The sequence below is a fragment of the Camellia sinensis genome, chromosome 3 (genome assembly GCF_055761805.1).
Source record: "Camellia sinensis isolate YWXY chromosome 3, ASM5576180v1, whole genome shotgun sequence".
Taxonomy (NCBI): Eukaryota; Viridiplantae; Streptophyta; class Magnoliopsida; order Ericales; family Theaceae; genus Camellia; species Camellia sinensis.
This window is the reverse complement of record NC_138963.1, coordinates 171502032-171513517: the sequence shown is the minus strand read 5'-3', so window position 1 is coordinate 171513517 and position 11486 is coordinate 171502032. Positions and strand designations below refer to the sequence as shown.

Genomic DNA, 11486 nt, shown 5'->3' with positions numbered 1-11486 from the left:
AATTTCTCGAATTTCTATAATGGACATGTTGAATTATGAAATAATTATTCACCATTGTAATTGAATGGTCATCCTATAAGGAGACTAAAGAAACTTTTACTTTAGTAAATCAAACATGGCATTAAAGAAATCTACTTATCTGTGCATAGATAACATAGCACAACTGATAGTTCCTTCACTTGGCTTCTTTAAGGTTTTGTTTCAGGTGTTATTATTAGAGCTTGTTGGTTGCTTTCTAACATTACTTTTTTAAGGAAAAGTGGTGTGGTGACAAGGTTTGGCTGTAAAGTGGAAAGGTGGGAAGGTTCATGAGTGTTATGTTTGTCATATCCTGTAAAAGAATTTATTAGAAAAAAGGCACGAGAATCACCATGTTAGTACCCAAATTGTCATTTTTTCCCCAAGAATGTCCATATTATTAATTGATCTAAGAAATAACTGCTAACAATTGTTAAATTCAACTCACCATCATCTTCATTCATGAAATCATTAAAACATTTAAACAGAAAACAGAAGGATATAGGTACTTGAAACCCAAAATAAAATTTATTTCTTAAGCTTCAGCTTCGATGGACAACACTGCAAAACTCAATTCCATTAAATTTATTTCTACAACCTCTGTTCAACAATCATCATATTGACCTCAATTTAACTCTTACCATGCTACTTAGACATTCATAATCTATGCTACTTACAGCCAAATGTTACTAATAATATGTAATCTCTTACCATGCTACTTAGACATTCATAATCTATAACAACTCCAAAAAATTACATATTATCCAGCAAAAGATTACATATATCCAACAACAGATTACATATTATTGCCAAATGCTTAAACCTCTGTTCAACAATCATCATATTGACCTCAATTTAACTCTTACCATGCTACGTAAACATTCATAATCTATGCTACTTACAGCCAAATGTTACTAATAATATGTAATCTCTTACCATGCTACTTAGACGTTCATAATCTATAACAACTCCAAAAAATTACATATTATCCAGCAAAAGATTACATATATCCAGCAACAGATTACATATTATTGCCAAATGCTTCATTTTGGACTGCTCAATACTACTTTAATAGTGCATAGCCATGCTGCTTCATTCTGGACTGCATCATTCTGAAATTCTGGACTGCATCATTCTGAACTTCATGTAATTCTGGACTGCATCATTCTGAGCTTCAATTCTGGAGTGCTTTATTCTAGACTGCATCAGTCTGAACTTCATTCTGCTGAACCTGTCATTCTGCTTCAAACAATCAACCTGTGATTCTGCTTCTGAACCTGTCATTCTACACAAATTGACTAAATCTAAAATTCAGATTAACCTCTTCAGAATCTGAATCTGAAAATCAGATTAACCTGTTCACAATCTGAAATTCAAAATCTGAAATTAACCTGTTTAGAATCTGTTCAAAATCTGAAATTAACCTCTTCAGAACCTGTTCAAAACCTGTTCAAAACCACATTAACCTGTTCAGAACCTATTCAAAACCTGTTCAAAACCAGATTAACATGTTCAGAATCTGAAATACAAAATCTGAAATTAACCTGTTCAGAATCTGTTCAAAATCTGAAATTAACCTTTTCAGAACCTGTTCAAAACCACATTAACCTGTTCAGAACCTGTTCAAAACCTGTTCAAAACCAGATTAACATGTTCAGAATCTGAAATACAAAATCTGAAATTAACCTATTCAGAATCTGTTCAAAATCTGAAATTAACCTCTTCAGAACCTGTTCAAAACCTGTTCAAAACCAAATATAATCTGTTCCGAATCTGTTCATGTTAGAATTTCCCATCTTTACCTTCACCTACTCCACTACACACTCCACTTCACCTACCTCTACTCCACTACACACTCCACTTCACCTAACCCACTATCACCTCCACTACACCTACTACCACATTACCTTCACCTACTCCACTACACACTCCACTTCACCTACCTCTACTCCACTACACACTCCACTTCACCTAACCCACTATCACCTCCACTACACCTACTACCACATTTTCTTCTATATATAGATTGTATAGGAATTGTAATTAATGCATCTTGTAATCTATCAATCAAAACACATCAATCAATAATACATAAATTTTTACATGGTATCAGAGCCAGGTTAAGACCTTAGTATTTCTCGCTTCACCGGCGGGCGGCAACCTCGCCTTGGCCGCCCGCCGGACCTCAACCTATTCCGCTTATTTTCTACACATACCTTGACTTCTTCAACATTTTCTTACACCCCTCCTCCGCTATGTCGGCGGCGGCACCCGCATCATCGTCTAGCCTCTATCGCCGTTCACCTCGCCTCTCACATATCCGTGGTTGTACTCTTACTCGTCGTCGTCGTTGGCGTTTCTGGCGCTGCTTTTCTGCTCGTCACTGCTGTTTTTTTCCCGATTTGCTCTCTCCCCTTAGCCATGGATTTGGGTGTGGGGTGTAGAGCTGTGGCTCTGTTGTTGGTAGCCATGTTTGCTGGCTTGAAGGTTTCAATGGCAGCAGTGTACAAGGTTGGGGACTCCGCTGGTTGAACCATCATTGGGAATATTGATTACAAGGCCTGGGCTGCTTCCAAGACGTTTCATGTTGGAGATGTCATCATTTTCGAATACAATTTTCAATGTCACGTGTTGCAAGTGCCCCACAAAGAATACCAAGCCTGCAGAAGTGTAAGACAGTAACATGCATCTTCACATACAGCTTGGGTAATGTGTAACTGTCAAAAGCACAAGCTTCTTGGACATCCCTCTCTCTCTCTCTCCATGGACCCAACATCATCATCATGCACCCACTCTATCTCCCTCTCTCTCATCTTTTTCCACTTTCAAACCCACTTTAATCATATCTCTCCTTTCTCTTAATTTATTTCATCCACAAATATTTTTCTCTATTTTCTTTATCCATTATTTTCTTTTATTTTATTTTTCTTATTAAACAAAACAACACCACAAAATAACACCAACAACATTCCACAACCTTGTCATTTTATTCATATCAGGGGATCAACCCCGATCACACTTTTACATCAAAAAAAAAAAAAAAAAAAACCACACAAACAAAAACAAAACTACCACACTCACAGTGGGATTTTTCTTCTCTACTCAGCCGCCGGTCTTTTCTTCTTGCCTCCGTCCTGGGTGGTCCTTGCCAGTGTTGCCTCCGTGCTTCCTAGACCACCAAGCAAATTGCCTCCCCCCTGCTCCTCCACTACAGCATATGGTGGACCTCCAAATCGGAACATCACGGTGGCCTTCCGCTTCAGCTCCTTGTTTTCTGTCTTTAGCACACTTATCTCTGCTCGCGCATCCTTATACATGCGTTGGAGCAGAGCCAGCTGGGAGTTTAACTGTTGCACCTCATTTGTCCTGCTCTGCAGCCGGTGCGACAGGTTTGTGACCGCAGTCATGGTTTCCACACATGACTTCAGAGTATACTGATTGGCCTCAATATCAGTTTGCACCGCCATTTTTTGCTCCACCGACCGCATCGGAAAGTTCAACGGAGCAAAACCAGAGGTGTTTGGTTGAGGTTCACTGGCCACCGCACCAGTTATTTCTCTTGTGGACTCGTTCAATTCTGGAAAGAGCGTGAGCAAACCACGGGAAGAGGAGGCCATGTTCTGGGTAGCTGGACGGGAAGAAGAGGCCATGTTGCTGAGTGTTTCAGAGACGGGTTGGTTACAGAGTATTACAGAGTTTCTTTCTCAGCAAAGGAAGAGTTGTTTTCAGAGGATTTTCAGAAGTTTTTTTGCCTGCCTCAGCCTCAGCATCAACCTTGGTTAAATAGCGAGGCAGCCACGCGTATCGCGTGCCTCTTGCCACCAGACGACAAAACGGGCGCGCAAGCCAAGGCGCCCATGTGCCTCGCCATCATGTCCGGCACACCTTTTGATAAATTGGGCACGCCTTTTGATGGCACGCCTTTTGACAAAATTGGGCACACCTTTTGAGGGTGCAACTTCTACAACGGTCCGACATGACCCTATAAACTGTCCCGACATTAATTTCGGTTAGCTCCTTTATGGGTCCGACAAGACTCTGTAAACTGTCCCGACATAGATTCCGGTTAGTTTCTACAAGAGTACGACAAGACTCTGTAAACTGTCCCGACATTGATTCCGGTTAGTTTTTACAAGTGTCCGACAAGACTCTGTAAACTGTCCCGACATTGATTCCGGTTAGCTCCTTTATGGGTCCGACAAGACTCTGTAAACTGTCCCGACATTGATTCCGGTTAGCTCCTTTATGGGTCCGACAAGACTCTGTAAACTGTCCCGACATTGATTCCGGTTAGTTTCTACAAGGGTCCAGCAAGACTCCGTAAACTGTCACAACATTGTCTTCTACAACGGTCCGACATGACCCCATAAACTGTCTTCTACATCGGTCTGACACCACCATACAGTGTCCTCTACAACGTTATGACACCCCATACAGTGTCTTCACCAACGGTCTGACACGACCATACAGTGTCTCCTATCCTTTTTTATTTTTATGTATTTTCTTGTTTTGTTACTCTCTCCAAACTCAAGTTGGTTAGTTTCTCTCCTCCTTGAGTTTGCGGGGGGCTGTTAGAATTTCCCATCTTTACCTTCACCTACTCCACTACACACTCCACTTCACCTACCTCTACTCCACTACACACTCCACTTCACCTAACCCACTATCACCTCCACTACACCTACTACCACATTTTCTTCTATATATAGATTGTATAGGAATTGTAATTAATGCATCTTGTAATCTATCAATCAAAACACATCAATCAATAATACATAAATTTTTACAGTTCAAAACCTATTTAGAATCAAATATAACCTGTTCCGAATCTGTTCAAAACCTATTCGTCATTCCTGATTCACTGAAGATGAGCTTCCAATTTTGTCCACCATTTGCAATGCGCTCTCTTGTGTCCCATCCATACACGGAAAATAATAGGATTGACCTTGCGGCACCTAAAAATACCATAATAACAAAATATCATTAATAAGTTCAAACATAATGTAATGAACACCATACAAAAAATTGTACTGGACCATGAAACACATACTCGCTCGTACGTATTGTCTTCCATCCCATTCGTACAACCGAAATTCAACTTATGAGGTTCACATTGACCCATCTTACGACCCTATAGTAACACACATTGGTGAAAAAGTTTGACAAAAATAAATTCAAGTCTTTTACATACAAGCAGAAAATGAAATTTATACCTGGACTAAAAATTTATACTTTCCATAAACCTCTTGCTTGCTTGGTGATTATCAGCACGTTGGCATCTAAGATGGGGAAACCATGCCATTGAAAGAAGCTTTAAACTGATAAAACCTCCTTCAAACCTTCTCTTTCAGAGTCACATTGATGATTCCTATTGGAGATTTAGGTCGATAATGTTCATCCGTATCCACCCCTTCAATTTCCTGGTAAGCACATTGCAGGACATGCGTTCAAACATCAATAAAGAATATGATTTAATGACTTGAAAACTAAAAGCATGGCATATTTTTCCCCCATTAACTTAACATGATCCAACTGGCTTGACATAGTGCCATTTGACTATATTAACGACGAATGCAAGCATCTTTTCTTTTTTTTTTTTGTGGCCCAATGTAATGGGCTAAGACGATTGGGGAGCCACCACCACACCACCAAAAAAAACTTTACTAGTTTATCGAGATAACAATCTCAACTTAATATATAAAAGATTTATATAACAACAAATGTGCTATAGCCTCCTTTTTTTTAGATCAGATACAGTCATTAGAGTACTACAAGCAGCTGCCTTGTGTTGAATCATCATGAATCCATGTCAATTTATCAGCATAAAAGGAGATGGTCCTATTACATTGTCTCAAGAATGTGGTAGTCTCAATCCTATGATACAATCATTCATTGCCAAAACAAATAAAAATTGCCATCATATTCTTCATGAAAAAGTTTGAGAATAAATATGATTATGGTTCATATGTCCAGAAAGAATAGACTCTCAATTGCTCCTAGCATGCAACAACTTTAAGTAAAACATCCACATGCTCATAGTTCACAAAAATCAGAGAGAAATAGAGCAAAAGGCTTATAACCTGAACAACATCCTCTCTCTTAATGACCCGCCCAAACACAATCAGCTTCTCATTTAGATCAGGGATTGGTGCAGCTGTAATAAAAAGCTCGAATCCCTCTCTGTCATGTTTAGCCTTTGTAGTACCAAGCATAAACGCCTCATGCTTCATGCTGGATGAAAATCACAAATTCAGTAACCAGGATAGAATAAGAAACTACAGAGGTAAAAAGGGAACTCCACAGGTTGGGTCAACAGGAGGGCAAACCTTGTTTCAAGTTGGTTGTTATGCTTTACTTTCAAAGTCCAATCATCTGTAGCTCCAGGTATATCAGAATTACCTCCTTGAATCACAAAGTTCTTTATTACATGGTGAAAAGGCATCCCCTTGAAGTGCCCCCTCTGACTAAAAAATCGTTTCAATTTAAAACTTCAGTATATGTACAAAGTCAAAAATTATCCCCCCAGGTGGAAGGCTTGCGTGGAGACTGCCTACACCATTTTCAAGTGATGTATTACATAAAGATGATGCACTAAGCATATGCAATAATTGAACTACTTCTTTAGTGCAAAGATCAAATTGATGATATGTGTTTTGATTATACACTTGCAAGCATCAGATTGCCCAACCAAATTAAAGTTTCCATAGCTTTGCTTGACTGAAGGCAAAGCTTGAGGTTCAAGTAAAATGATAGATTCCAAAAAAAATATGTGATGAAATGTTGGAGAAGCATAAAGACCACAAAAACACTAAACCCTCTCATCTCACTGCTGTTAACGTGTCTAAAGAACCACTCAAGTGATTAACTATGTACAAGGAAGAAAGTGCAGTAAGCAAATAAGTAAATAAGGATTTGGGAAACAAACAAGGTCAGCCATGTGAACAATGAAAATAAGAATCCACAACAACGGATCGAAATATAATAGAGTTGAGTCCAGTACCCACCATAAGTCAATAAATGCATCAACCACCTCAGGAGAGCCTTCTTTGTATAACTCGATTGTTATTGACCCTTTTGAGGTATTTAAAATCTATTAAAACAGGAAAACAAAAAAATATACAAGTTTATCAATAGACAATAAACAATAAAATTTTGAGAAGACTCTCCAAAAGAACTGATACCCCCTGCATGTCCCAATAAAAAGAAAAAAGATAAATGGACATTATGCGAAAACAACAAACAGAGAAATGGAGAACTAAATGAAACTTTATTAACAAAACAGTAGCTCCCTGCCACATATTGGTATCTAAACTAAAGCCTGTAGCATCCTCTGAACTGACCAATAAGTGAAATGATTCCTCAGGAGCAGATTAAATCTAAAAGCAATACCTAATATAGTGGATCGACATTTAAAATAAGAACAAAATAAAAGCAATTTACAATGACTAGGATATAAAGAAACTCACAACATATCCGGGGACATCAGATTTCTTTCCATCTGCAAAAGCATCGTCACGCTGCAGCACACACAGAACCAAATACGAAGAGAAAGAATAAAGAAATAGTGATGGTCACTTGAAAGGAATTTGTTCAAACCTCAATAGCATTAACACTGTATAATAGACAAACACAAACACACACACACAAAGTAAGATAAACTTAATAAATCTTTAATTGTCATTATAAGTCGTCATTATGACTTAAAAGGCAAAGAGAGAAGAAGATATCAGCAATTTGTAAGTCTTTCTAATCAATAACCAACACTTATGCTCGCGAAAGGTACAACAACAACAACAATACACAGGTAACAACATTATCCAGAAAAGAGTACCTCAATAACTGATAACCGATGCTCTGTTTGAATTATTGACCTAAACACAAGTTAGCAGATAAAAGTTAAAAGCCATATAAAGCCCTCTTTGGTCTATAAAATAATGATTATTTCAAGTGGTTCTATTTTGTTACTAAATAAATGCAGATACCACTGCAACAGACCTCCTGCAATATTTCAAAACACCAGGTCCAGGATTAAATTAAAATTCTTTTTATCACTTATTAAATACATGGGTTGTTGCTAAATTTAGAATTCAGAAATCATTCCAAGAAAACAGATATAGGTCTTTCACCAAACCCACAAGATTCAAAACATATGAATTAATAATCAAACTAAAAATTAAATTCGGTTAACAAGATACAAGGTGTCATGCTAGTCCCTCTGAATCCCAATTTATCAAAATAACAAGTATTTATTCATCAAAGAAGATTCCAACAAACCTCTGAATCCAATGTCTATAACTAGCAAACAGGAAAAACACCATCACAACTATAATTAAGCTGTATAAAATAACTGTAGTGGCACCGATACGACTTGGACCCTTCTTCTTGCTTTGTTGTAGCAGAGCTTGAGGTTTAATCCTTGCCATGATGTATAAGCCTCAACTCCCAAGGACTACAAAATTCCAGGATCCAGCACTCAGTTCCAAATCTATATAACCAAACACCATTTAAAGGAACTCCATAACATATAAATCAAACAGCCAGGTTTTGGATCCAATCTGAACTTTCATAGAACTTCATTGGTATCTTTGAATAAGAAACAAACACAATAGCCAGAATTCAAGAGGGTCCAAAGTTAGAGATACACAGATAAGTGAGAAAAATAAAAACTTCAGATTTTTTTTTGAAGTTTGATCTACAACCTCACACTAACAATCGATTAGACAGCTATGAAGTAACAAAAAATTACATAGAAAAGTAAATATTCATTCTTTACAATTACGGTTTTGAAATCAAAGCCCCAATGGCACATTTAGATGAAGCTTAGAGTTAGCAACAAACCTGAACTACGGAAAAGAGTTCTCGGAAAAATTCGATTCGACTGGAAGGGAAGGGAAAAGACGATGACTAGGTCTTTGGTCATAAACCCATGGTGGAGACGTCCAGAGAGTGAGAGCTTGTGAAGAAGATGTCGACATGGCTGAAGCTCGGATCGCCGACGAGGCTGGTGATCCTTGGAAGCTTCGGCTATGGCGGAAGAGAAGAGGGAAGAGAAGAGGGAGGAGAAGAGCCAACAAGAGGGCCAAACATGACTGATTCAATTTTGTTTCCCCTTCTAACCGGCTACACCGGTCGCCTATTTGAGAGTTAAATTATTTAAGTAATTTAGTTATGACTTGATTATGAGATAGTATGGTATAAATAAATAACTGAATATAACTAAGTTATGAGTCAATATGATAGTGGTTATGATTAATATGGTATTGGTTATGACATAAAATCATATAAGTTCATAACTAAATGTATGGTACATCTGTTTTTAAGCAAAAACTCTACTCTACCTGCATCACTGATCTTCCTGATGGCCATATTCAGAGTGTCAGCAATGTAGATATTTCCTCTGTGATCTACAGTAATCCCTTTTGGGTGATTCATCCTAGCTTCTCTTGGCTTTCCATCCACAAGCCCCGAATACCCATCAGGTGATCCAGCAATCAACTTGGGCCGGCTATCTGCACACAGCGGTAGAGGAAGAAAGAAACTTTAGCCATGATGCATATCTGAATCGTGCTTCTTTGTATGAACTTAAAAAGGAAAAAGAAGAGAGGATTCAAAGATATGTATCACAGCTGGTAGTTCATGTTCCTTTTTTCAATTTCAATGATACATATTCTCTTTTTTTTTCTTTTTTTCTTTTTTTGATAAGTAATTTCAATGATACGTATTCTTACTTGTTCTACCTTATGATTTGTTCTTACCAAGAGATTCTAATTAACAAAAATTGGAAACAAATAAAATAGACTAAAAAGCCTTCAGGGTTGGAAAGGAAAAAGAAGTGGGAATTGAATCTAAAGAAGACTAAACAAGTTCAGGTGGTCACTGGAAATATTGGTCTCAAAATAAAATTAAAAAAAAAAAAAAAAAAAGACGGAACCCCATATAAAGATGGCAATGAATTTGCATAAACGAAATTTAGAAGACCGAGTTAGTAAAAAAGTGGAGTCTTCTGCTAAACAAAAGTAAATTGCACAGTTTTTTTGGAATTCCTTGTGGGCTTGCCAAATCTGAGATTAAAAAAACACAAAAATTATATATAAAAGAAGACACGGACAGTGACAGGTTCAAATAAATTCTTTTCTTAGTGAATGACTACAATTGACTGTTTGGAAATAATTTTAGTAAAGATATCAACACCACAACTTAAAAGAAAATGGATTTAATCTGCAACAAAAAATCTACATTGCAAGCCTTTAGCATAATAAACTTATGATGTGACAAAAGGGTTGAGATTTTGCAAATGTTAATACTTTGGCAGTACCGGCCCAGAATCTTCTTAGACACGGGTTACTTAAAAAATCAAGAGTATGGAACTATGGATATATTCAATGAATGTTTTTTATATAATTTTCAATTTTATCATCTGATCAAAAATGAATATAAAGAAGAATAAAGAAGAAATTTGGTCAGTCATTGGAGAAACTTGGCCTCAGACGTAAAGTGCAAGTTCACAAATTTCAAAAAATATAGAATTGATTCTACAAAACAGAGTGAAAAGGTCTAGTGTATTCTTATACAAGTTATGCATTATTTGGTTTACTGGATTGATATGGAAATGAAATGGAGTTATCATTCCTTAAGTTTCTCTATGGAATGATAATTCTTTTACAATAATGAATTGTAATTTTATTTACAATATAATTTTAATTATTTTTTATTCAACCAAACATATAAATGAATATTTTAATGAAATAATTTCATTCCAATGAACCACTCATTCCTTAAAAGATATTAAGAATTCCCAGAAATGCACAGTTCAAAGAATAAAATGAGTGGGTTCATTCAGAACATTGCTGACTTTTATTCGTAAAACTTCACATACCTAATACTCATTTTGCAAATTTCATTGGGTTCACATGAACCCTCTTTGTTGACGTGCCGTCGCCCCTGCTTGCCCATATAGATTTTCATACTTACTTTGAGGAAGAAATGGTGATTCAAATTCCCATCAAAATTAATTTCTTACTATTAATTTCCAAGAGATATTTCCAAGAAATGGTTAGGGTTTTCAAATCAAAAGCCCTAATGTAAATGAAGTTTAGAGTTAGAAACAAACCTGAGCTATAGAAAATATCTCTTGGAAATATTCGATTAGAATGGAAGAAACTCTGGTTCTTGACGTCAAGACAGTGAGAGGTTAGGAAGAAAGATGTCTACACCGAGAGAATGGTGGCCCCGACGCCGACGGGGCTGGTGGTCTTCGGCAATGGCTGAAGCTTCGGCTATGGTGGAAGAGGGGAGGGAGGAGAAGAGAAGAGCAACAGCACGAGCCAGAGAGGGAGACCAACTGACTTCCGACTGTTGGACTACTCTGATCTTTTGCTCTGTTTGGTAACCGGTTACACAAGTTGCCTAATTTGAGAGTCAAATTATTTAAATATCTTAGTTATGACCTGGTTATGAAGTAATATGGT

The 11486-nt window shown here is 37.2% G+C and overlaps 1 protein-coding gene across 15 annotated transcripts; it reads right to left on the bottom strand.

Moving 5' to 3' along the window:
* Nucleotides 1-524: 524 nt before the first annotated feature.
* On the bottom strand, nt 525-11270 carry LOC145822907 (peptidyl-prolyl cis-trans isomerase CYP21-4-like). Of its 15 annotated transcripts, none has more exons than XM_082921424.1 (15): nt 11129-11270; nt 9357-9527; nt 8293-8467; nt 7850-7889; nt 7485-7535; nt 7023-7108; nt 6345-6482; nt 6099-6249; nt 5232-5438; nt 5069-5149; nt 4837-4973; nt 1705-1759; nt 1410-1464; nt 1296-1322; nt 525-1249 (listed from the first exon to the last, which is right to left on the bottom strand). In XM_082921424.1, exons 3-9 carry the CDS (start codon nt 8439-8441, stop codon nt 5352-5354), a joined length of 702 nt encoding a protein of 233 aa, XP_082777550.1. In that variant the 5' UTR covers nt 8442-8467; nt 9357-9527; nt 11129-11270; the 3' UTR covers nt 525-1249; nt 1296-1322; nt 1410-1464; nt 1705-1759; nt 4837-4973; nt 5069-5149; nt 5232-5351. The 15 variants fall into 15 exon arrangements, with proteins under 15 accessions (XP_082777550.1, XP_082777545.1, XP_082777546.1 ...); XM_082921419.1 differs by lacking the exon at nt 1705-1759 and adding an exon at nt 1563-1648; XM_082921420.1 differs by lacking the exon at nt 1705-1759 and adding an exon at nt 1563-1648 and having other exon boundaries at nt 1296-1316.
* Between the last annotated feature and the right edge of the window lie 216 nt (nt 11271-11486).

Excerpts from the sequence above, each read along its gene's own strand:
- LOC145822907 (XM_082921411.1), bottom strand. The coding sequence starts at position 8,441 with ATGGCAAGGATTAAACCTCAAGCTCTGCTACAACAAAGCAAGAAGAAG. Across the intron at positions 7,890-8,292 it reads TATAGACATTGGATTCAGAG|GTCAATAATTCAAACAGAGC; the intron begins GTTTGTTGGAAT and ends ACTTGTGTTTAG. Across the intron at positions 6,250-6,344 it reads AACAACCAACTTGAAACAAG|CATGAAGCATGAGGCGTTTA; the intron begins GTTTGCCCTCCT and ends ATTTTCATCCAG.